This window comes from Strix aluco, chromosome Z (genome assembly GCF_031877795.1).
Source record: "Strix aluco isolate bStrAlu1 chromosome Z, bStrAlu1.hap1, whole genome shotgun sequence".
Taxonomy (NCBI): domain Eukaryota; kingdom Metazoa; phylum Chordata; class Aves; order Strigiformes; family Strigidae; genus Strix; species Strix aluco.
In genome coordinates, this window is record NC_133971.1 from 59,370,590 (window position 1) to 59,398,121 (window position 27,532).

The following is a 27,532-nucleotide window of genomic DNA, read 5'->3' on the forward strand; positions in this document are numbered from 1 at the left end:
CAGTCAGAACTTAGTGCAATGTTAGTGTCTGACACTTTGTCCCCCAGCCTGCAGACCTTGGTAGGATTTCATTCTATACCAGCCTAAAGGAACACAGTTTGCTTACTGTGTGTGACAAAGCTTCTGTGGATTCAGAGCAAAGAAGTAACTCATGTTTTAGCACAGCTGGACCCAAAGGATGTTCCTCCCCAGCTCTCCCCAACTCTTTTCCGTCCCCACTGGCATCAATTCCCCCAGCCAGAGCTTGTGACAAGGCCAGCCATTCCTGCACCAAGGCAGGAATGTGAAAAAAACCTTGCTGTCTTTATGGAGGTAGAATAAGAGGGTGCTGGCATGCCCCGCTGCAGATTGCTGCTGGTTTGGCCACACTGCTCAGCCAAGGCTGACATCACTGAATTACTCTCTTAGACAAAAGCCATGTGGGAATTTCAGATGCTCCAAGGCCAGGATCCATCAAGCAATAGCCAAAGAAGTGTAAAATACAGTATTTTGCTCAGAGCCACCCCACATGATTAGACCTGTCTATAAAATTCACACTCTGTTCAAGGGAGCTTGCATGCAGATGTGTGACAGGAGTATCACTTCCCCATAACTTTTAAACTTAATCTGTCATAATGATTCTCTCTCTTCCCCCAGCAGAGAGGTGTCAATACTTCAAACACTTGTTCCCCATTGATCCTCACTGTGACCCATCTTTTTGCTCATTTCTCTGGTGAGGAAACAAGGCTCCCAACAAAAGCACTCAAAACTCTTTACCACTACTTACCAGGTTTGCAAACTTAGTAAATAGTGATTATTGCTGCCCCAAATCAGTCTGATGGTCAAAAGCAGAAAAGATTTGTCCTTCCCATCTCTGAGCTTCTTTCTTTGTCTCTTGTCCAGGCTGAGATGCAGACAAGCTCCATAGACAATGTGAGGATCCCATCCACTCTATTGCAAATTCCATACAAGAACACAGAAGACAAACACTATTCCTAGCCAGAGAAAACGATTGTATCGCCAAGTCTATGAACAGTACATTTTAGTTCAAAGTCTAGTGTCACTTTTCATAAAAACCAGATATTTTCATTCATTTTCTAGAGTTTGGCACTACATTAAAAATTATCTATAGTGATACTCATTTTTTCCAAGGCATATAACAGTAATAAATCATACAGAAATAAGAAAAAAAAAAAATCAAAATATTTAGTGGTTACTTTCCCCCGCATCTCAATAGGTTAAAAGGTTTAATTAAAAAAGAACACACAAAACCACTTGCAGAAAACTCATTTTAGAATTAATTTCAAAGTAGAATCTGGCTCTCCTGGAGCAACTGTAATTCACTTTTTTGACCTGACTTCTGGAAGCAGACTAAGCAAAGCAAAGGCATAAAAGAGTTACATTAAAGAAGATAGCTGGGAAAAGTGCAGTGACATTCTCTGAATTAATAAAGCAATGAGATAAGGACTTACACTCTCAAAAAAAGGTAAATACATAACATGTTTGAAGGAAAATAAATTAAACCTAGATTAATGAACTTTATTCTGCATTGAATTAACAGATATTTTAGTATATTCTGTAGCATTACAAAGAATATATATTTTCTGAATATTTATAAGAGTAGGGTTTTTTTATTATCCATCCAAATTACTTTTCTGCAGTTTGACTTTGAGGTTGTTATCTGCAAAATTAAGTAATGAAACTTAAGTGAGGAGTAAAATCATTGATCGATGCTGAAGGACCTTCGCTAATGTATTTTGGGTAATTCTGCCAGCTGGACTTGTTCTTAGTATACATCATAGGTAACGGAAGGCCGCTTGCTGTCCTCGCGGAAGTCACGCAAACAAAAGTCTCCGAAAGAAGAACTGACGGCTTGTCACAGGGTAAGCAGCTTACCCGCGTGCTGCCGCTGCTGACCTGTGGCGGCTACCACTTGTGCCATCCCGCCCGCCAGCGGGCGGCGCGACAGACCGGCTGCAGCCCCCCCACGGACGCCCCACCGCGCCGCTTCCCGCGGGCGCGGGGGGCGTGTTTGACTACCCCGTGGCAAGGTAAGGGAGGCAGCCGCCCGGAGTACGGCGTATCGATTTTGCCTTTCAAAAGGCGTTTGCTTCCACCTTTTCGGTAGGAAGGGACTGGTTTGGGGTGTTAAAATTCAAAGAAAGTACCGCGATTTTGTCAGAGTTGAATTTTACCGTGACTCCGTGTGGTTGCTGGGGTCGGAGAGTATAATGCAGGTGGAGGACGAGTCTTGGGAGAAAGTAGTCTTATTCCATCTCTGAGGGGGAAGTCCAAGACTGCAGGATTTCCCCAGGTAATTCCTGTATAACAACATGGCCAGGATGAGAAATCTTAAATGCTCTGTGCACTGAAAATGCATCATCCAAAGTAGGTTGTATGGAAGTGAAAAGTGTGAGTCACTGCACTAGCATTATACATGTATTTAATTAAATACATTATTCTCCCAAGAGGAGGTATGAGGATTCTCATGAGAACTGTAAGGGATGGATATGTAGCAAGAAAGATTGAAAATTTTGAAATAACCAAAACCTAAGCTAATAACTAAAATCTAAATGATTAACTTTCTCTTTTTGATCACCTTTTTTCTTAACAAAAGAAGTTTTATTTAATAAAAAGGTGATCCAAAAAAGAAGGATAATTTTTTTGAGGACTCAGTGTATTGCTCAGAAACGCTTATAACATTTACTTTGTCTTAATTTAAAAAATAGCCATAGGCTGCCAAAAGAAATAATGCTTACTACTATAGCTCAGCTAGGAAATTCTCAGTAGGAGTTAATATTGGCAGGTCAGGGAACATAGAAGAAATAGTAACACTGAAACTGTTTGGGTGGTGAGCTATCAGTTTCAGTTCTTTCAGAAAGAAATCTAACATGAATTTTTTGTTCAAATAATCCATGACAATACTATAGCAGATGTGAATGAATGAAAAGGCCTAGAAACCAAGATCAGAAAAGATCCTCATGCCAATGATACATCAGAGTCAATAGAACTGATGTACTTGTCTACCTATACACACTCAGAAAGCAACACTAACCAGCATGCCCATACTCACTAACGTAGGAGAAATCTATCAGCAATGCCAGTGCACATACAAACCTCCCGGGTTACTTCTGTTAGAGACTCTGACTGAGGTACCTTAAGTCTTTGCAGCCACAGACTGAAAAACACAGACAGTCTGCATGGAATGAAGAAGATGCAAATCTGTAATGACAGAGGAGGATTTTTACTCAGCCTTCCACCAGCCTGAATCTGCCTGCTGGCCAGACCCTGGAGCGCTCTGCACTGTGACATTGGCTGCTGATAGCACCAAGCTGCTGGGCAACTGCACAGACAATCAACTCAGAAGCCTGTTTTCTTCTGAAAATCTAAAGTAGCCACATGTCAGTCGGCTTATCAAAGGACTGCACTGCCTAGAGCATAGCTGTCTAAAAGACAAGACAGAGGGAAGAAAGGCAAAAAGGACAAGTCCTTCTGCACTTTAGCAAACTTTGGTTACTTCAAAATAGTGCTGCTCTAAGTGGCCTCACAGTCACTAAGAAATACAGCAGGTGACCACAGTTCAAAAGCTGTGCTATGGCCAACCTGCTGGTGTCTTCCCTCTAGCAGGCATGTACTACCATCAAGCTACAGGGAGAGGTCTAACAGGCAGTGGACAGAGATGACCATGGAGATGCCTGTTTAGTGTTTGATCAGTTTTGGGAATACTTTTTGGTATAATACAGTTTTGGTTCATCTCAGTGGCTGACAAAAGGAGAAGCCATGAAATAAACATGCTCTGGACTGAAGCAGAGTCTCCTTTTTCTCTCTCAGAGAGAATCTAAGTCAATATCTAATGCCTTGCAGATTTTGCAGTGCTGTCTTATGTCTCACATGTAATAGTACTGGACAGCACCATCAGATCATCATGCAAAACATGACACATCTTTAATTTTGCAGGTGTCAATGCCTCATGAGCATTCCTGACAGTTCTGAATTTTTTTAAAAGATGAAAATGTTTTCCAGAAGATCTGAGGCCTTAAGAAAAAAACCTGGGATGTTCATATGCCGTCTCTTGTGTTGTAGCTTCTGAAAGAGGAAAAGTTTTTCAAAGGCACTGTAGGAAGGAACCTTCTGAATTATCTGTGCTCTGGGAGAGGTTCTGAAGGGCAAGAAGTGGAAGAAATCAGTGATTCTTTCTTTTCGCAATACATGTTTTTTGCCAAAGCTTGAAGAGAAATGAGACCCCCAGAGCATTCTGGTTCAGAGTTCATGTAGTGACACTCAAAGGTAACTTGCAGCCTTGGCGATTAGGTCATATGCTCCATCCCGCTCTCTCATCAGATTAACCGTCTGTTTGTGAATTTGCCTTTACAGGGGCTGCACAGCAGACTTGACTTCTCATTGCTTTCAAACAGTGCCACTTCCCGGTTTAATTGGAACCACTGAACTTCATTAACCACTAATTTGTAAGAAAAGCTGGGATGTGGACTAGACTTTGTAAGAGACTGTGTTAGATGTTTTGTCTCGACATTGCTGTTGCACCATTACCATTTCCTGAGCTGCGGGGTGGTGTAAGAGACTGTGTCGGACTGAGATCTGTTTCGGCATCACTGTTGCACCACTACCACCTCCTCAACTTATCCTTGACATCTTGTTGATCCGCCTGAAGCTGAGGCAACTACATCTTTTGTAACTCTGTTGTGGTTTGAAGTAGCCAATCGCCATGTGGCCAATCACCATGTGGCCAATTGCTTACTTCCCCGCCCCCCTCCCTGGTGAGATAGGGGAGGGACAAAAGAAGAAATTCATAGGTTGAATAAAAAAATATTTAGTAATAGTAACAAAACCAACAGTAACAATAGTAAGTCCAAAACAGATAAAATGCAGCAGTGGCTCACCGAGTGGCGACCGGTATGCAGCCTGCCCCCAGCAGCGATCCTGACTGCACCAGAATATGCTGCCACACTGACCGGGAAACCGAAATGCAGCGTGGGAGAGCACGCGCCCACCTATATACTGAGCATGACATCACATAATATGGAATTCTCCAATGATCGATCAGGACCTGGCCCTCTAGCTGTGCTCCCTCTCAGCCCAAGGAAAGTTAACTCTATCCTGGCCAAAACCAGGACAGTCTCCACCCCTTATTCCATACCATTTACGTCATGCTCAGGTTCCAAATACAGTCTAAGGAATCACCACCCCTTTTCCCGGGTCTCACAGATATCATTCCCTTAGTCTATGGGCCATCCTTCCAAAATGTCTACTGAGTTCATTTAGCCCATAACTTTGGGTTCCATGTGACATGACAGACTTTAAGGCTGGAGGAATGAGGTGGATTTGGCTCAGTCTGTGAAGCAGGAGGCTTTGGATGTGGCAGGAGGATGTTGCAAGGCACCGATTGCAATAACCAGTTGCAATCGAATTGACAGTTCGATTCATTGGCTATTTTCACCTAAAATCAAATCTCCTTGAGGCATGCATCGGACTTCTTCATTCTTCTGCATCACCCACCAAGTGCACCCAGGTCCTTGGGCAAAAGTAATCCCACCCATGGGTTTACCTTTACCCAATGCAGGAGTAACCCAGATGGTCTTCCCCAGCATATTCCTAATGCGCACTACAGGGGCTTTATCCCCATCCACAGTACGCAGGAGGTTTGACTGAGCAGGGCCAGCTTGCTCAGCAGATCCTCTAGTATTGACTAACCAGGTGGCCTTTGCTAAATGCACGTCCCAGTGTTTGAAACTTCCACCACCCATTGCTCTCAGTGTAGTTTTCAGCAATCCATTGTATCACTCAATTTTCCCAGAGGCTGGTGCATGGTAGGGAATGTGATATATCCACTCAATGCCATGTTCTTTGGCCTAGGCATCTATGAGGTTGTTTCGGAAATGTGTCCCATTACCTGACTCAATCCCTCCTGGCATGCCATGCCGACATAAGACTTTCTCCTCAAGGCCTAAAATGGTGTTCTGGGCAGTGACATGGGACACGGAATAAGTTTCCAACCAACCAGTGGCTGCTTCTACCATTGTAAGCACATAGTGTTTGCCATGCTGAGTTTGTGGGAGCGTGATATAATCAATCTGCCAGGCCTCCCCATATTTATACTTTGACCATCATCCTCCATCCCAAATGGGCTTTAACTGTTTGGCTTGCTTGATCGTAGCACATGTCTCACATTCATGGATTACCTGTGCAATAGTAGCCATAGTTAAGTCCACCCCTCAGTCACGAGCCCATCTGTATGTTGCATCTCTTCCCTGATGGCCTGAGGAGTCATGGGCCCAGCGAGCCATAAATTGTTCACCCTTATGTGGCCAGTCCAGATCTACTTGAGACACCTTAATCTTGGCAGCCTGATGTGCCTGTTGGTTGTTCTGATGTTCTTCAGTGGCCCGGCTCTTGGGTACATGAGCATCTACATGGCGTACTTTCACAACAAGATTCTCTACCCAAGCAGCAATACTTTGCCATAATTCAGCAGCCCAGATGGGTTTGCCTCTGCGCTGCCTGTTGCTCCATTTCCACTGCTGTAACCACCCCCACAGAGCATCTGCCACCATCCAGGAGTCAGTATAGAGGTAGAGCACTGGCCACTTCTCTCGCTCAGCAATATCCAAGGCCAGCTGGACGGCTTTCACCTCTGTGAACTGACTCAATTCACCTTCTCCTTCAGCAGCTTCAGCGACCCATCACGTGGAGCTCCACACAGCTGCTTTCCACCTTTGATGTTTCCCCACAATGCGACAGGACCTGTCAGTAAACAGGGCATATCTCTTCTCATTATCCAATGGTTTATTATATGGTGGGGCCTCTTTAGCACGCCTTACCTTTCCTCTGGAGCCATTCCAAAATCTTTGCCTTCTGGCCAATTTGTGATCACTTCCAATATTCCCGGACGGCTGGGGCTCCTTATTCGAGCCCATTGTGTGATTAATGTGACCCATTTACTCCACGTGGCATCAGTTGCATGGTGTGTAGAGGGGACACTCCCTTTGAACATCCAGCCCAGCACTGGCAGTTGGGGAGCCAGGAGGAGCTGTGCTTCAGTCCCAATCACCTCTGAAGCAGCTCGGACCCCTTCATATGCTGCCAATCTCCTTTTCAGTTGGAGTATAACAGTCCTTGGATCCTCTGTATCCCCGACTCCAAAACCCCAGGGGTCGACCCCGAGTGTCCCCTGATGCTCTCTGCCAGAGACTCCAGGTAGGGCCATTCTTCCCGGCTGAAGTGTAGACCACATTTTTAACAACTTGTCCTGTCTGAACTGGCCCAAGGGCTACTGCATGAACTATTTCCTGCTTAATTTGTTCAAAAGCTTGTCATTGCTCCAGGCCCCATATAAAATAATTCTTTTTCTGGGTCACTTGCTAGAGAGAGAGGGCTTACAATCTGACTGTAATTTGGAATGTGCAGTCTCCAGAAACCCACAACACCCAAGAAAGCTTCCCTTTCCTTTCTGTTAGTCGGTGGGGACATAGCTGTTATTTTATTAATCATCTCCACTTGAATCTGACAACGTACATCTTGCCGTTTTATTCCTAAAAAATGAATTTCTTGTGCAGGTCCCTTGACCTTACCACGTTTTATAGCAAAACTGGCTCTCAGAAGGTTTTGGATTATTTTCTCCCCTTTCTCAAAAACTTCTTCTGCTCTATTACCCCATATAATGATGTCATCAATGTACTGTAAGTATTCTGGGGCTTCACTCTGTTCCAGTGCAGTCTGGATCAGTCCATGGCAAATGGTGGGGCTGTGTTTCCACCCCTGGGGCAGTCGATTCCAGGTGTATTGGACACCCCTCCAGGTAAAAGCAAACTGTGGCCTGCATTCTGCTGCCAGAGGGATGGAGAAAAATGCGTTGGCAATATCAATCGTGGGGTACCACTTGGCCGCCTTCGACTCTAGTTCATACGGAAGTTCTAGCATGTCTGGCACAGCAGCACTCAGTGGTGGTGTGACTTCATTCAGGCCACGATAGTCTACTGTCAATCTCCACTCTCCATTAGACCTTTCGCACTGGCCATATGGGGCTGTTAAAGGGGGAGTGCGTCTTGCTGATGACTCCTTGTCTCTCTGATGAATCAGTTTATAGATAGGGATTACAGAGTCTCAATTGGTGCGATATTGCCGTCACTGCACTGTTGTAGTGGCAGCTGGCACCCGTTGTTCTTTGACGGTCAGCAATCCCACAACGGAAAGATCCTCTGATAGACCAGGTAACACAGAGAGCTGTTTAATTTCTTCTGTTTCCAAGGCAGCTATACCAAAAGCCCACCGATACCCTTTTGCGTCCTTAAAATACCCTCTTCTGAGATAATCTATACCAAGAATACATGGAACATCTGGGCCAGTCACAATGGGATGTTTTTCCCACTCTTTTCCACTTAGGCTCACCTCGACTTCCAACACAGTCAACTGTTGAGACCCTCCTGTCACTCCTGAAATACAAATGGGTTCTGCCCCTTTAAAATTTGACGGCATTAGGGTGCTCTGAGCACCACTGTCCACTAAAGCCTTATACTGCTGGGGGTCAGATCTGCCAGGCCATCAAATCCACATGGGCCAATAAACTCGATTGTCCCTGTACTCCGCCTGGCTGGAGGCAGGGCTCCTCTAATGTGGTCATAATACCCACTGACGACAAATGGGTTAGTGTGGTGTGCGCAGGTTTCAGTCTCATCTTGATCACTCACTTCTTGTGAATACAAATCAGAAGTTCTTCTCATAGGATCATGAGCGAAGTCGCCCTTTCTGTTCTATTTGGGCACTTGATTACTGGAAACCGGAGCAGCATTTCTCCTACAAGAACCCTGTTTTGTACTTGTTCTTCCTTCCAGCTCACATACCCATTCTTTTAGGAGGTAGGTAGGTTTTCCATCCTATTTCTTCATGTCTTCTCCATAGTCATGCAGGCATTGCCATAGCTTCCCCCGTGGTGTGTACCAGTTCTCTCAAGTAGAGGAACAACTGCTCCTGATAGCCTGAGATTCTAGTCTGTGCAGGTGGGGAGTAGGACATGTCCTCTTTAAATTGCTGGAAATCTTGAGATAATTCCTCCATAGCCATGACAAGGGAGGAAGAGAGACTTTCTTCATATTGTCATAGTTGGTGAGCCAATTCATCCACGTTTGTCCGTCTTCGTCTCTCCAGTCCATTACTGCTAATGCATTGGCATATGATGATGGTGTGCTCCATACAAACTTCCGACACATGGGCTGGGTGTATTGGACTTCATCTTGATCTGTGGGTAGCTGTGCATTATCTGGGTCATAGTAAACCATCTCCCATACGGCTAGTTCCCTCAAGTATTGAATGCCTCTCTCCATAGTGGTCCACTTTCTTGGATGACGTACAAAATCTTCCTTGAAGGGATACCTCTCCCTCACACTTGACAGAAGTCGCCTCCAGAGACTGAGATTTTGTGTCTTCTTTCCAACGGCTTTGTTGATGCCCCCTTCCCTAGACAGGGATCCCAGCTGCCTGGCCTCCCTACCCTCTAAGTCCACTCTACTGGCCCTGCTATTCCAGCACTGGAGCAGCCAGGTAAAGAGTTGCTCACCTGGATGGCAGCTGAAATCTTTTTGCATGTCTCGCAACTCACTCAGGGATAAGGACCAGGTGACTAACTCTGGCTCTGCCTCCTCCTCCTGTTCTTGTGATTGGCCTGGTTCATCATCACCCTGTACACTGTGAGGGGATTTTCTTGTGTATTTCTTCTTCTGTATGGGAGCAACTGACACCGTCATGGGTTGGTTCTCTGGTTCAGCTGCAGTGCCTGTCCTCAGAGTTGCAGTGGCTGCAGTTTCTGTTACTTGGTTACCAGATCCAGAGCCCTTCTCTTCCTCTTGAGGGTGCTGAACAGTGTTTAATAGTACTCGGTAAGCATGGGCTATGCCCCAGCATGTTGCAGTGAGCTGTGCCTCTCTGGAATTACCCAGGTGACAACATACTTTTTCCAAATATTCCACTTGTTCTTCAGGATTCTGCACCTGTGCAGGAGTGAAGTTCCAATACACCAGAGGTGCCCACTGTTCTAGGTACTTGCCCGTGCTTCTCCACACCCCCAGCCACTCATAATTCTCCAGCCTCAGGGTAGATTTCCAGGTGATACTCTTAAATAGTTGCTTAACCCTGAACAAAACCTGAACCACATGCAGGAACACACTAACTCCTAGCAGTAAGACAATCATTTTAATGTCAACATTCCAAAGATATCTGAAATTCCTGAATTCCTTAAACATAATTGTAAATAGCCCCAGGGCTGATGACTGCACCCTATCACAGATGAGCGTCATATAGTACAGCAAAAACAAAATCTTAACCCAACTCTCATGGACTGTGAGCAACATCATGGGAAATACATATTGCAAATGAGGTGATAAAATCTTGAGGAGCCAAGCAACCAACATTATTACCCATTCTGTCACTATCTGAAACCTCAGGCCCCACGTTGGGTGCCAAAAAATTGTTGTGGTTTAAGCCCAGCCAGTAGCCAATCGCCATGTGGCCAGCTGTTTACTTTCCCCTCCCTCTCTGGTGAGATAAGGGAGAGACAAAAGAAGAAATTCATAGGTTGAATAAAAAAAAAAATAGTAATAGTAACAAAACCAACAGTAACAATAGTAAATCCAAAACAGATAAAATGCAGCAGCAGCTCACCGAGTGATGACTGGTACACAGCCCGCCCCCAGCAGCGATCCCAGCTGCACCAGAATATGCTGCCACGCTGACCAGGAAACCAAAATGGGGCATGCACATCCACCTATATACTGAGCATGATGTCACATGATATGGAATTCTCCAATGATAGATCAGGACCCAGCCCTTCAGCTGCGCTCCCTCTCAGCCCAAGGAAAGTTTATCCTGGCCGACACCAGGACAAATGCCTACCAAACTGCGCTTGCAGGCAAGGCTGTGTGAAGAGGAAGTCAGGGTGAGGATGATATGCTGAGGCTGAAGGCATCGCCAGTCAACTCCCCCCCAGTACAGCCACCTCAAACACCTGAGCATTCATCCATGGAGGAAAACGGGGCGGTGAGTATGATAATGAGCTCTGTGGAAATGGGCGGACTCTTCAAAGAAATCGTGGGGACTGGGATGATAAAAGGACTGCATACTCTTCTCTCAGTAAACTCCCCATCACCTGTACTGAGACAAAAGCAACGGGACGCTGCTGGATACATTGTAGTGGTAACTGATCTTGTTGCATCTCTTCCATTTGCTTGCTTAGTTGTTCTGACCTTTTCTTCTTCTCTCTGTCCAATCACTATTATCTCTTGTTGTAGGAATAAAGTTTAAAAGGTTGTACAGCAATTGACCTTGTTTGTGTCTTAATCTCGCTCTTGGGATCATATCAAAACCTCCCCCGACAAGGGATCGGGACAGACACGTTCTAGGAAAGAATCAGTCCAGGAACCCCACTTGCACTACTGTAATGGGCTAAAGTCCTAGGTCTGAAAGTGAGGTTGCCTGAATGAGGAGAAAGTCTGATATTCTCCTTTCAAAGTTTGTTCATATCCTGAGGAAAGTTTCAGTAACTATTTTTGAAGCACCCTAACCAGTCACAAATCCTCCATTTACTCTTCCTGACTAAATCTGTTTAACAACCACCAAGCTACAGCATGCTTCAGATGTCCCCAGCTAGCTCCCTGGGATAGATGGGAGAATCTCTACTCATAACATAACTTCCCAGACATCTGCTGGAAATACAACACAGCAGAGTAGAACCAGTCCCGGAGATTCCTCAAATGTGTGGGAGACAACTTCCTGACGCAGCTGGTGAGTGAACTGACCAGAGAAGGTGCCCTGCTGGATCTCCTCTTTGTGAACAGAGAAGGACTGGTGGATGATGTGGCGGTCGGAGGACGACTAGGGCACAGCGATCATGAAATAATAGAGTTCTCTATTCTTAGAGAGGCCAGGAGAGGGCTAAGCAGAACTGACATCCTGGACTTCCAAAGAGCTGAATTTGACTTGTTTAGGCAACTAACTGCTTGACAGAATCCCTTGGGAGATGGTTCTGAAGGGGATAGGGGTCCAGGAAGGCTGGACAGTCTTTGAGAAGGAAGTCTTAATGGGACAGGAGCAGGCTGTCCCCAGGTGCTATAAGAGAAGCCAGCAACAGAGAAGACCACCCTGGCTAAACAGGGAGCGTTGGCTGCAGCTCAGGGAGAAAAGGAGAGTTTACAGCCTTTGGAAGAAGGGACTAGGCAGTCACAATGATTACAAAGATGCTGTGAGGCTATGCAGGGCAGAAATCAGGAGGTCTAAAGCCCAGCTGGAAATTACCCTGGCTTCAGCAATCAAGGACAACAAGAAATGTTTTTATAAGTATGTGAGCAGCAAAAGAAAGACCAGAGAGAGCCTTCATCCCCTGCTAGACACAGGAGGAAACATGGTAACAAGTGATGAGGAGAAGGCTGAGGTGCTTAATGCCTTCTTTGCCTCAGTCTTTAATAACAAGACTAGTTGTATTGAAGGAATCCAGCCTCCTCAGCCAGAGGACAGAGACTGGGAGAACGACCCCCCCGCATTCCAGGAGGAGACAGTCAGTGACCTACTGCATCACACAGACACACACAAGTCTATGGGACCAGACGGGATACACCCGAGGGTGCTGAAGGAGCTGGCTGGGGTGCTCACCAAGCCGCTTTCCATCATTTACCAGCAGTCCTGGCTGACTGGGGAGGTCCTGACAGGTTGGAAATTGGCCAGTGTGATGCCCATATATAAGAAGGGTCGGAAGGATCATCCGGGAAATTACAGGCCTGTCAGCTTGATTTCGGTGCCTGGGAAGCTGATGGAGCAGCTCATCCTGAGTACCATCACACAACACATGCGGGACAACCAGATGATCAGGCCCAGTCAGCATGGGTTTATGAAAGACAGGTCCTGCTTGACAAACCTGATCTCATTCTACGAGAGGGCGACCTGCTTATTGGATGGGGGAAAGGCTGTGGATGTTGTTTACCTTGACTTTAGGAAGGCCTTTGACACTGTTTCCCATAGCATTCTCCTGGCAAAACTGGCTGCTTGTGGCTTGGATGGGCACACACTTTGCTGGGTAAAAAACTGGCTGGGTGGCCGGGCCCAAAGAGTTGTGGTGAATGGAGTTAAAGCCAGTTGGCGGCCGGTCACGAGTGGTGTCCCCCAGGGCTCGATTTAGGGGCCACTCCTGTTTAACATCTTTATTGATGATCTAGACGAGGGGATCGAGTGCACCCTCAGTAAGTTTGCAGATGACACCATGTTGGGTGGGAGTGTTGATGTGCTCGAGGGTAGGGAGGCTCTGCAGAGAGACCTGGACAGGCTGGAGCGATGGGCTAAGGCCAACTGGAGGAGTTTCAATAAGGCCAAATGCCGGGTGCTGCACTTGGGCCACAACAACCACCAGCAGCACTACAGGCTTGGGGAGGAGTGGCTGGAGAGCTGCCAGTCAGAGAGGGACCTGGGGGTGTTGATTGACAGCTGGCTGAACATGAGCCAGCAGTGTGCCCAGGTGGCCAAGAAGGCCAATGGTATCCTGGCTTGCATCAGAAATAGCGTGGCCAGCAGGGACAGGGAAGTGATCTTACCCCTGTACTTGGCACTGGTGAGGCCACACCTCAATTACTGTGTTCAGTTTTGGGCCCCTCACTACAAAAAGGACATTGAATTACTCGAGCGTGTCCAGAGAAGGGCAACGAAGCTGGTGAAGGGTCTGGAGCACATGTCGTATGAGGAGCGGCTGAGGGAACTGGGGTTGTTTAGTCTGGAGAAGAGGAGGCTGAGGGGAGACCTCATCGCCCTCTACAACTACCTGAAAGGAGGTTGCAGAGAGCTGGGGATGAGTCTCTTTAACCAAGTAACATGCGATAAGACAAGAGGTGATGGCCTCAAGGTTGCAGCTGGGAAGGTTTAGACTAGATATTAGGAAGCGTTTATTTACAGAATGGGTTGTTAGGCGTTGGAATGGCTGCCCAGGGAGGTGGTGGACTCCCCATCCCTGGAGGTGTTTAAGAGTCGGGCTGACATAGCGCTTAGGGATATGGTGTAGTTGAGAACGGTCAGTGTTAGGTTAATGGTTGGACTAAATGATCTTCAAGGTTTTTTCCAGTCTAGATGATTCTGTGATTCTCTGATTCTGTGAACAAAGCTAATGTATTACTAGATTAACCTCTTGAATTTTACAGCCTTCTACTATCTTCTCATCATTTCAAACATTCCTCTGGAAAGTTAAATAAAATTCACAACTGTGAAATACCCAGGAATTGCTGCTGGCTTACCATAGCTGATTGCATTGCATACATCTAAATTGGGTATTTCCTAGGGCCAACATTTAATTTACTTATTAGCCGTGAAATCTCACAGAATCCTGCCGTCCTCCAATGTCTCTCTAAGGCAGGCAGTCGTCAGCTGCAGGCTTAAATAAGAAATACTTGAACGTGAAGGGACACCGTGAATATTTAATCACTTGCATACATTGCTTCTTAGGGTACTACAAATATTTGGAGATCATCATCTCTATTTTTCTCCAAATGCAATATAGAGGGAGGTAATGAAAGTGCAGTGGATGGGTATTAAAAATACCTCCCTGCAGAGAATTTTAGAAGCAGTTTACGTGACTTTCATGCAGCTTCCTCTAGTACTGTTTATATCCAGCCCAACCATCTGAGGTACCCTTGAAATATTTCATTATGTCAGCATGTAGCACTCTGCAAACACTGCTGATTCCCTCAGGCACAAAGCAGTTAAAAGACATCCTTCTGCAAAGAGTGCATATTTTTCAGCTTTAGGTTATGTTCCAGAAATCCCATGAAAGCCTGGAAGGAGCTCCAAAATGATCCAGAACTCCAGGACTAACCTGACTTAGACCCACAATCAGTTTCTATTGCAGAGGTGGAAAAGCTTCACTTAAACACCTCCAAGCTTACTGCCAAGCAACAGATCATGAGAGCTCTGCTTGCTCTGTCCTCAGCACCATTCATTCTATCCAATACTGTAATACATGAGCCAAGCCCACAGGCTGCACAAAAGAGCATGGCTTGATGAGGGAAGTTTTACAAAATGGTAGTGAAACAAAGAAACTGACTTAACAGTAAAGTTCTTTTACTGTTAAGCAGGTATTCTTTATTAGCAGCACTGAGGTCGCCCTGGGGATATTCAACCATAAGGGCTCCCAAGCATTAACAAGGGACATCAGTTTACATACACACAAATCATACATATTCATTAGATTTCTTGGAAAGGGGTGTCTTATGATAATGAGTTCTGAGAATTCATCTACATAGTCCAAGCATGTGTAGTAAAAATAGAGAGAGAGTCTTCAGTGGTCGAGGGGAGAAGTAAGCAGTCTTCTTCACGGTGTTCACTAGCTGACCCTCTTTCCAGAGCATGCGCTGTGAAGTAAAGTCCAGGTGCCTTCTTTCTAAATCAACAAAATCATCCTCCCTATATTAAGGTCTCTGTGTCCCTTTGTTCGAGTCCCCGTTATCTTAGTTTGCCCATTCTAGGAGTTGCCCAAGTGTCCACTGAAGGCTTTGAGTCTCTGCTATCAGTGATTTATGTAGGGAGCATTTTAATCCTGTCTAAACAGACACAGAGGCCTAGGGAAAGAGTTAAGGAGTCAGGAGTCCTTGGGAAACAAACAAAGCAAAACACAAGCAAAGCTTAGAAATAAACGAAGCAAAACACAAGCAAAGCTTTCATGCATCACAGTTTAGTCTTAATCAATAATTGTCAGAAATTAATTTGGTTGAGCCCTTTCAGTAGGAATAATGCAAGGCTGACCAGGCTAAAGCGAAGACATCAAATATCACATTAAACTGAGCCTAGCTTTTGTTGCACTCCCTGGACTAGGATGTGTTCCACTGAACCCACAAATAGCTCAAGAAAATTGGCTTATGACAGTATTAGTAGAGACAGCCCCCAAATAGAAACCAGGAGGATGTATAGCATAAAAACAGCCATTAATCTGAGTGCTCTATAAATTACAACCCTCTCTCCTGCCATACAACACCAATAGTCCACCCCTGACTATGATCCCACTTCACTGTAGGTAGTGAATGTAAAGTCTTTATGACTGTCCTGGTTTTGGCTGGGATAGAGTTAATTTTTCTTCTTAGTAGCTGGACTAATGCTATGGTTTGGATTCAGTATGGGATTTGGTATGAGAAGAATGCTGATAATACATTGATGTTTACAGCTGTTGCTAAGAGATCAGGGACTCTCCAAATCCCCATGTCCTGTCCGTGCACAGGTGTACAAGAAGCTGGGAGGGAGCATAGCCAGAGAACCAGACCCAAATTAGCCAATGGAATATTCTATATCATGTAATGTCATGCTCAGTATATAAAGGAGGAGCGGCCAGGAAGGAGAGGGTTCTCTCTCACTTCAGGGATTGCAGTTGCAGGATCTTGGTTTATCAGGATCACTAGCCAGGAATGGGCTGGGCATCAGTCGGCAGGTGGTGAGCAATTACATTGTGCATTACCCGCTTCTACTTTATTATTGTTTTATTTTATTACAATTACTAAACTGTTTTTTTATCTCAACCTAGGAGTCGCCCTTTATCCCTCCAATTCCCTCTCCATCCCCCAGGCAGGGGGGAGGGTGAGCGAGCTGCTGCGTGGTGTTTGTCTGCTGGCCAAGTTCAAACCATGACAATGATCTGAATTAAAATCTGATAGGGAAGCCAGTCTGGAAAACACTCCTCCAGTCAGTCTGGGTGCCTGAGGCAAGCTTCACTTTGCTCATCGTGGGAATACCTCCTTAGCAGAGGAATAAGTGGACAAACAGCCAAGAGGAACAACATGTATGTTTTTATTCATGAGGATTTAACACAGCTCCAGTGAACTGGGACAGATTTTACAGCAGAAGCAACATTAAAGGTTGTAAATAACATCAAAAACATTCATATGTATGTAAGTCTGAATTAAACCTGCTAAAACTTGGATCCAGGCCAAACCACTACTGTCTTTTCATGTGGTGCAGCCTGGTAAAAGGATATTTTCCTCATCTCTCTTTCTCTCCTGTGTTGTTTTTTCTGTGTTAATGTAATCACATATTGGAAATTGTTCAATAAAATACTGCACTGGAGAGACCTGTGAACTCTAAATCCAAGCATCCTAGGTGTTGACCACCCATATTCCCCTGCTTTCCTGAAGCTGTTACCTAAAGTCCTTTAAAGACTACTTTGTGTGCAATAGCATACAAAAAAACCTCAAAAGCTTCCTTTGTTTGTAAACCTCTGATTTATTACACATGAAACACAAAAGTTGAAATAAGCAAAGAATCTGAATTAGAAATTTAGAATATGAAGTCAATAGCCATTTGGCCCTCAAACTCATCTGGTTAACAGTGGCTGTGCCCTCTGCTTGACAGGCAAGCTAAACTGTGTGACACAAATACCGCTACTTGAAAACATTGTCTGGGAGTTCTTCAGTCAGGAACATGTGAAAGTATTGCTCCAGACCCTTGGTCTGGGCACAAGTTCTAAAAAACAAGGCTTCATGTCCCTCACAAGACACCTTCTCACCTAATGGTGGAAGCAGTATTACCTATACAAATCTGCAATAGCAGCCTGGGCCCTGTCCTCCTCACCCAGCTGTATGAGCACTGTCCTGCTACACTGGAGCTCAGAGCTTTGCCCCAGTGTGCAACACCTGTGTAAAAGAGCCTGTGTATATGTCTTCCAGAGTGTGCTCAGGATGACGATCTGGTTACAACATGTATGAAATGCCACTCCAAGGACAGTTTCTTCACACAATGAAATGGCAACACCCCTGAAAACTGCCCCAGCTGAGCCAAGGTATGGCCCAGAACCTGGCAGTGGACCAGGCAGCAGGCCACTGTATGGCAGACACCACAGAGATCTTAAACCTTTGAAAGAAATATGACTTTTGAAGTCTATTCATTTTCTGAAATGTTCCTTAAGACTGAAGTAAAATGGAGTTCTGTGGTTGATCAGAGAAATCCTGTCCCCATGCAGCATGGGCAGATGGTCAAGCATGGGAGAAAAGACCCCAGGTGAGAGTAAGGACAGGAGAAATGTGAAGTGAGTAAACTGAGAAACAACACCCCTCATACCCACATCAGGCAGTTTCATGAGATGTGAGCTTCTTTGAGCAATGTCCCATATACAGCCTTGAGATTAACAAGCATTATTCACAGTTTTCTCTCCAAGGCTTTTCTTACACAAAGGATTACATTTAGGTGTCAGCAAATTGATTTCTTTAAAGTGCTCCAGGACCCCAAAGCAGGCAGGTCCACTGCCAAAATATTTCACGGGAAGTATTTAACTTAGGCATGCCCAGGAGAGTTTTAAAAGTAATTTGATTCCCCTTCCCTACAAAGTAGGTGGGGGCTTTAAAAAAAGCTACCTGATTTAAAGATTAGTGATAAAAACAATACTAAGGCTGAGGGAACTTGGTGGTGCTTGAGCCATGAGACAAAATATACATCTCCATAGGGCAAGGATCATGTTTGTGATGCTGCACTTGCCTGCCCAGCCCTCACTTCTCTGCATAAACTTCAGTGTCACAGGTGCAAACCAAGACAAGATGTTTATTCAAAATAGCATCAGGCAGCAGGTGGTGTGTGGTCCCAACACCCTGACAATAAGGTAATTAGGCCAACTGGTGAAGGAACTTTGACCTGTTTAAAAGACTGATTAACAAAATCCCTTGGGAGGCTGCCCTGAAGGATATGGGAGTCCAGGAAGGCTGGACATACTTCAAGAGAGAAGTCTTAAAGGCACAGGAGCAGGCTGTTCCCGTGTGCCGAAAAACAAGCAGGTGGGGAAGGAGACCAGCCTGGCTAAACAGGGACCTTTGGCTGGATCTCAAGAACAAAAGGAGAATCTATGACCTTTGGAAGAGGGGGCAGGTCTATCATGAAGATGATAAAGGTGTAGTGAAGCTATGCAGGGAGAGCATTAGGAGAGCCAAGGCACAGCTAGAGCTCAACTTGGCTACAGCTGTTAAGGATAATAAAAAATGTTTCTATAAATTCATTAACAGCAAAAGGAGGATTAAGGAAAATCTCCCTCCTTTATTGGATGCAGAGGGAAACAGAGTAACAAAGGATGAGGAAAAGGCTGAGGTGCTCAACACCTACTTTGCCTCAGTCTTTAGCAGTGGAACTGGCTGTTCCCTGGACACCCAGCCTCATGAGCTGGGAGATGGGGAGGGGAAGCAGAATGAAGTCATCACAATTAAAGAGGAAGTGGTCATTGACCTGCTACACTGTTTGGATGCACACAAGTCTGTGGGACCGGATGGGTTACACCCAAGGGTGCTGAAAGAGTTGGCAGATGTGCTCACCAAGCTGCTTTCCGTGATCTACCTGAAGTCATGGCTAACTGGGGAGGTCCCATTGGACTGGAGGGTGGCAAATGTGACACCCATCTACAAGAGAGGCAGAAAGGAGGATCCAGGAAACTATAGACCTGTCAGTCTGACCTTGGTACCAGGGAAGGTCATGGAGCAGATCATCTTGAGTGCCATTACAAGTCATATAATGGACAACCGGGGGATCAGGCCTAGTCAGCATGGGGTTATGAAAGGCAGGTCCTGCCTGGCAAAAGTGATCTCCTTCTATGACAAGATGACCCAACTATTGGACGAGGGAAAAGCTGTGGATATTGTCTACCTGGATTTTCAAAAAGCATTTGACACAGTTCCCCATAGAATTCTCATAGAAAAACTGGCTGCTCATGGCCTGGATGAGCGTACAGTCTGCTGGGTCAAGCACTGGCTGGATGGACGGTCCCAGAGAGTGGTGGTCAATGGAGCTAAATCCAGCTGGTGGCCAGTCACAAGTGGTGTTCCTCAGGGCTCGGTGTTGGGACCATTTCTGTTCAACATCTTTATTGATGATCTTGATAAGGACATAGAGTGTATCATCAGTAAGTTTTCAGATGACAGAAGTTAAGTGGGAGTGTTGATCTGCATGAAGATAGGAAGGCTCTACAGAGAGACTTGGATAGATTGGATCGGTGGGCCAACGTTAATGGGATGAGCTTCAACAAGGCCAAGTGCAGGTCCTGCACTTGGGCCACAACAACCCCGTGCATCGCTACAGGCTTGGGGAGGTGTGGCTGGAGAGCTGTGTGGAAGAGAAGGAAAAGGAAAGCCCATTACTGCACAAAAAGAGATATTACACTTGTAAGTACTGATTTTTATAGCAAAATACTCAATCGGCCGAGTAAGAAAAGACCAGTTGCATATAAAATAATACCAGTTAGAGCTTTCTCACACTGAATTACCTGTGGGGTAAAAAATGCAGTTAGTTGCTATTAGTTGCAGGGCAGGTTTATGCTTTCAGTGCTAGCTAACATGACTATTAGCACAATTTCTTGTTGCGAGTCTTGGGAATTTCAGTCAAACTGGAACTGGTTTTACTCTTATTTATTAGATTAGCACCTTGTTCAGTTCCATCATGTATTTCTGTTGTTTAGGTTTTCAACAGTGTTTTGCAGCCTAGTTTTAAATGACTCAAACTAACACAAAGTAATGGTAATAAAATATAAAGCATCAGTTATTTTTTTCTGTCCAAATAAAAACCAGAAAACAGTCTGAATTTCTACAAGTATTTTTTCCTGGGACAATACAAAACATTGACTTACAAAACAATTGTTGCCACAACTACTTCAAAGGTCACATTCACAACAGACGCTGGTGGTGGTGCTTTAATATTCCTGAAGTGAGCTATACACATCATTCCTCCTGAAAACCTGAGAGATTTCTTCATGATGTATGTGCCAATTAAAGAGACCACAACTTGTGTACAGCACTAAGTGACCATGTACTTTTGCTTGCATAGGTGAAGAAAGCTTCTGTCATCTCTTAACTACTCCAGCATTTACAGAGGTCAGAAAATCTTTTACCACACTCCCATGAAACAGAAGCCTTCCATCCAAGCACATCTCTAGACTTCTGTAATAGTTGCTGAAAATGCAGGAAGGAAAGAAGCAGGCTGACCCAGGCCCATCACTGGTTAGTTTACAGATAGATGAAAACAACCAGTAGTACAAAGTTCGGGGAAGTGTTAGAACCACTAATAATGACAGTATGAAAGATTTAAGAAATGTAATGCTTGCTCAGTTAGTACTAACATTTATTCACTTTTACGTGACTACATACAGGCAAAGGGACCTTTCTGCTGTAAGTCTCTCATGCTGGTATTTAAATGAAGCTAGTACGTGACAAATGCCTAATTTCCTCAGGACATTTATACGTTGGTACAATCAGTGCAAGTAAGAAATACAAACCCTGACTTCAAGCCAGACCATAGTTGTTGGCAGCTCCTAACAAGCCAATAGCAGGAATAAAAGCCCTTCCTCCCTTCTCAGTATGTACAGAGGGCTTCACAAGCTATCAATTTGCATTACTGCATGTAAATCCTGCAAGAAATTCAACTACTGTAGCTTTGCAGCTTTACTGTATTATCTTGACTAGGCATTTCAATTAATTTTACTTAAAACTTTCCCCATACCTTTGATATGCTCAGGTATTAAAATAAATCTCAAGGATCTTGAAGGAAAAAGCTCTTGAAGTTACAAAGAGGGCAAGCACCAATGTTTGCCAAATACAGACAGACCAATTTTTTCAAAGGCAAAACATATTCAGTTCATTAAGCAAAGCTTCCTGTAAGTAAGAGAATGTTTTTTCCCCTAGCAGCTCACCAAAGTAAAATAAAATAAAATCAGAATGCATGTGTGGATATGCTTTATAACCTGGCATGTGTCTACGTGAATGCTGCAGTCAGCCCCTGCACATCAACATCATCAGGTAAGGGTCAGATTGAAAGTAACACATACAGGTTGGATAAGTACCTTTCTATCCACAGATACATAAAAACATCAGGACAACTGTGTGTTTCCTCTTTGTAGCTGAAGCCATATTGTTTCCTGTCAGTTACTTGCCACACACTTGTCACAAATATACTGCCATTCTACTTTGGGCCATACTAGTTTTGAGTAAAAGGCTGATTATGACAATGCAATGCCACACCACCATTGTGTCAGTCACGCTGTGTTTGTTCAGTGCTATATTATGATGGTTAGTTCCTTATGTTCTTGGGAAAAAATGGGACAGTAACTTCCAGCCTGACAGTATTTCAGTTAGTTTCTCTGCTTTTATTAACAAGCATATAATATTAATTGGCAAAACACTGGATACAAGCTTCACTACCATAAAACCAAAACATTAAGCAATAATCCCAAAAGGCTTATTCAGACAAAACTAGCCACCAATAGTACAAAAATTACACAGCAATGCAAAGCATAAAAAATTGTAAACTTTCAAATGAAGCTAAGCCAAAAATATGGTTTTATACTGTGACAGTTCCAGAATCTTTATTATGCCACATATAAGGATAAAGGCTTAGTGGTTGTACTGGCTTATTGTTCCTTAACTGTAAAATAATCTTGTTGCAGAAGAAGAACAAACTCTCCTTTTGTCCAGATAAGTCACTTGAATTCAAGATTCCATTAAACAAATGCTTTGAGTTTCAAATGAAAATAAAAAAATACTGGAATATCAGTATTAAAAAATTAGGGCTTCTTCCTTCAGCCACACCTAACTGTTTTCATGAATGATCCCCCTGGTTTCTGTGGAACCATCCAGGTTATTAGTAAAGTTACCAATACAAATGTTCATAGAATTGGACATTTAGTTCCTACCCTACCACTAGTATCTGGACAGGTCACTGTGGCTCTGAAAGATTTCCTAAAAGCTCTAAGGATGATCAAAGATGGATCAAATAGCAGGACCAGAGCTTTAATTTGCATATAAATAAACCATAACTCCACAGTAAAACATTACTGTTGACTTGCCACAAGACAAGTTCCCAGCAAGCATTTGTACTGATTGCAAATTTGGATTAAAGCAGAGATTGAAGCATTGTCCATGTTCCTTAATGTTGTTCTCTGTGCAACTTTTTACTTCAGCAACAGATCTCAAGACCTTAGTTACACTTATTTATATCTTATGTAGAGACTCTAGTGTATCGCACAATTTTTTCCCTTGTTATCAACTGTAGGCAGACTAACTGAAGTGTAGGTTGCATTAACATTTCCAGTGAAACATCCAAACTGAAATGATTACCTGAGGAAATACAGCAACTTGATTTTTCTGTACAGTCAAGCCTTCTGTACAAGTACTTATTAAGTACTTATTTTAATTACTTAATTCATCTTGCTGATGTACAGACTGGTTGGCTTTTTCCTATTATATTTAGCTCAATGGCAAGATGCATAATGCTGTAAAATAGGCTAGTTATATGGTTATTATCCAGTAGAAAAAACTCAATCTACTAGGACTACCTATGATGTTATAAAGCCAGTAAGAGCCAGATAAGCTTTCAAAGGCTCATAGCCTACTGGAAAAAAATAGCACCAGCACAGTTGTAGTCTGATATTTTTTATGGTCCCATATCCCCAGAGGTGATAGTGTTGTGTATACTATTGCACAACCAATAAAAATAAATATTTCCAGGTCTGATGGTACACCAATATACCAGACATAACAATGGCACAAAACATTTTCAGACAGGCTGCAAGTCTTGCCAATTGCTTCTACAATTCACATTAAGGTTTCTTGCAAGATCTTTTATTTCAAAATATTGCTGACAGATAGTTCTTGTACTTACACAAATTTAAATCCCACACTTCACTCTTAAAATAAAAGGAAATAAAAAAACCAGTCTCCTCAAATAGCCCCAAATAAAACCCCACTTGAACAAGTGAGAAAAACCATCTACATTCCTTTTAAATTTAATAGTAAGTAGATGCTACATTTACAATTTAAACATATGCCTAATAAAATGCATGTTTCAAACCTATTGCACAAAAGCACAAGTAATGCTCTTTATCCATACAAAACAAAAACATACAAATAAAAGCTACTCAAACTCAATGTAAAAGGAAGAAGCTTGTAAAAACATCTTACAATTTCATTTTATATGCCCGTAAATAAAGCTGGATCACTGAAACCAAAAATACTTGGATGGTAAAATAAGACAGAAGGTTTAAAATAGAATAAATAATTTCATAAAGTTTAACTTTAAAACCCCAAATCTTATTTAAATTCAATATTATATATTCTATCTGAAATCTCTATTTTTAATGAAACTATATTTCATGAGACTCTGAGCCTGGGTGATTCATCAGTCTCATTGCTGCTGAGGATAATGCAATAAGATACTTCTTTACTGCAATTATTTACCAGCATAAGCAATTGTGAAAACTACTTCACAGTAATGGCATCGTCACAAAAGCCAAAAAACCTAACATGTAACAACTAGCACTAAGAGTACCTATGCTGAGTCCAAATTTTAGTCTAACTCTGAACAGTATCAGGGTTACTTTACCCAACATAATCTTGATATAAATTCACTGTCTCTTAAGCTTCACAGAAGTGAAACAAGGCTCTGACCCAAAGGAGACCTCCCTCAATTCAAATGCATTGTAGTCTTTTAGTAAGGCTAAAGGAAATAAACGTATGGTCCAGACACAGTCACATCCCTCCTGAGGGAAAGAGTTTCTGTAGCAAAGATGTTGTGACATGTGATTTAGAAAAATAACTGAGTGTTTGGTTTTGGGTTTTTTTTTCTTTTTACTGGTGAGGTTTTATCAGATTAAAGACATTGCAAAAGCAGTTACACACTATTATGAGCAAAAACCCCAGCTGTAGGTATTAATACTGGCTTGAATTTATTTATCCATATAGGTATAAACAGAGTTTTCAATATATTGATAGCACCATAACAAATTCAAGTGATTCTAAAGATGCTTATAAATTTATATTCTGTACTGTAGATTGTTACAGCAAGAGATAGATTTAAAAGGCTTCTGAATTTGCGTGTTTGTAACTAATTTCTCAGTTGCACAAGTAAACGGGCAAGTACCAAAATCTCAATGTACTTTAACAGCACTGCATCTAGTCATACAAAAAGTTTCTGCAGTACACACACACTCTGAGGTAGACAGATCTCACATATATACATGTATTTGTTTTTATGTGTATATATATCCTGATTAAGGTGGTTAATCAGAATGCTGTCTGGCAGCCTTAATTTTATGTCTACAACTGGTACAGCCAGTGTCTGTATACTCAGGATGCAGAGAGGGTGGACACTAACAGCCCTGTTCATATTTTCAGTGCCTCAACAGCTAGAGTCAGTCCCTTATTTACACTAGGACAGTGATAGCCACATAAAGAGCTCCAGAAAGGCCAAATATGTCAGTTTTGTGAACACATCCGTACCACCTTCATTCATCGTTTCATGAAAAGATTAGAAAGCTGGTAGACCCATGATCTCATTTGTTCTCGTCTGCCAGTTCAAGTAATGTTACAGACAGAAAAAAGCTAAAATACATATATCCGAGTCCACAAACAGTAAGACAAAACCACAGCCAAGTTCCAATTCCATTGCTCATATGCATGCACACCCCCCTCCCAACAAACCCAGCCATGCAGCCCAAATGTGGAGTTCTGTCTAACTCAAATGCAGCTATCCTACATCCTCATTTGCAAGGACAGCAGCACTTTTTGGCCTTTGTGTGGCTCTCTTTTCTATCTCCACAGTTCAGTAGGCTCTCTTTCATTCTCTGCTCACATGCTTTACGATTTGCCATTCACATCTGTGACTGTAATTAAAAATGAAGAGCCCTGTTTTCAAAGGTAAACACAAGTTGGAGCATTCCTTCTGCAGCAGCAGAGATGAGAAACGAGGACTGAAGACTCCAAAGAAGGAAATTATGGGACACATGCTGAGGAATGTGGTACTTTGAGAACTCAAGAAGAGGACAAGGATTCAAAATGCTTGGATAAACTTCTTGCAGTATCAGCTTATGGAGTATTAGTTATGGAATAAAAAGTAATACTTTCTAGCACGAGAGGTGAAAGAGCACAGCTAGAGGAAGGGCAGTTACAGGCAAACTTATTTTCTTATCCAAAGACAATTTATCAAAAAATAACAGGGTTTAATAATAGGAATAGCAACTAGCATTTTCAGCTGACTGGAAAACTCTTCTGAAAATTAGAAGGTTAACTATTTCCAGCTGCCAATAATATGGCATAGCCTGTTTTCAGTGACTTGACACCTGTGCCAGACAAATACTCTCACAATCATACTATATATGCTATACTGTATATAGCTTGCAGAAACCACTTTCAACTACTGTTTTTAAAAAGCCAACTATTTCAAAAAGCCTTACAAAGTGCAGTGAATCCTGGTAAGTGCTATTGAGGGTGCATTCTTTAACATATATAGTTATATGAGTGTACAGACATATGCACACATACATACATGCATGCGTATTACCTTGCACCCATTAGGGCTGATGCAAGCAAAATTATTGGTTAAGGCCAGAAGGTGCTAAAATAATCTTGTCTGACACCCCCCCACACCTCCACCCCAAGACAGCTAGGAATTGCCTTAAGGAAAATGCTATGGTTTCCTAAGAAAACAGGTAAAGGAAGTATAAAGCTGCCCATAATGATCTGAGAAATTTTTAATCAGTGAAGTTGAAACTGTGCAGTATCACCCAAAGTTGCCCAAGAGCCACTGTTCCAATAGGTAGTGAGAGTAAATTCTCTCCAAATTAAAAACTGATTTCTGCAAGCTACAACTACATAAGAAATGTTTATTTTTTAAAAAGTTCACTAATCTAGCACTTTTGAGTATTTGTCATTATGTGGTGAAATTTATGCCACAGTAAAATAACAGGGCACATTAAAATAAACTGAAATAATTTCTATTAATCTCACCAAACCAACATGCCTAGGTGAGTATCAAAACTTTACTAAAACACAAAGTGAGGGAGAGGAATAACTGGGCAACAATGACAAACTTCTTGGTTTCCCAGATTTTCAGAAGTTTTCAAAGCAGCATAATAAATTATCACCAGTCACTGTATCATCAGGCATGGTCAATGCTCTGCAGAATAACTTGAATAAAGCCAATGCAATCTGGCAATACTATATAAGACTAACACTTTGCAAAAATATAGTTTTTAAAGATTCAGAATGTGAAAAGTAACTAAATACAATGGTGTCAAAAGCAACATTTTTGAATCACCCCACAGCATTCTAACTTATTTCTGTGTAACTGTAAGAGATAAATCAGGCTGAGCTACATGGAACTGTGAAGTGTTTTCAGTATCTGTAAACTTAGTGCTGGTAGTGTCCTGCTGAGTTGCGACTTTTCTTCCATACAAAAAAAGTATAAATATTTTCTGTCCAGAAATCTAGGTAATACATCCCTAGAAGAAATATTCAGAAGTACAGTCCTCTATGAAAGCCCTACAGTCTTCCAAAATTATTCGGCTGGTTTGTGTCATGTGATTAGTGGTGCACTAAGAAGGTGCCAGATGATAGTCTCTGCAAAAAACTCTGTCCAGAAGGACAATAAAGTTCTCTCACAGCAAGTCCATTTTGGGTCTGTAATGTAGCAGTAGAGGTGCTTTCTGCAAGACAGAAATATCAGATAAGTTAAGAAACAAAACCAGCACTAATCTGTTCAGTAGGCAACACTTTTGTTTCATAAACTAAAGCTTAAA

General features: G+C 43.0%; 1 protein-coding gene across 4 annotated transcripts in view; it reads right to left on the minus strand.

The window, feature by feature from the left end:
• Window positions 1-22,084: 22,084 nt before the first annotated feature.
• The window catches only part of PCGF3 (polycomb group ring finger 3), a 69,760-nt gene continuing 64,312 nt past the window's right edge, over window positions 22,085-27,532 (minus strand). For all 4 annotated transcript variants that reach the window (XM_074812822.1, XM_074812819.1, XM_074812821.1 and 1 more), the window contains one exon: window positions 22,085-27,439. In XM_074812822.1, coding sequence (XP_074668923.1) covers window positions 27,392-27,439 — 48 coding nt within the window. In that variant the 3' untranslated portion in view covers window positions 22,085-27,391. The remainder of the gene's footprint in view (window positions 27,440-27,532) is intronic.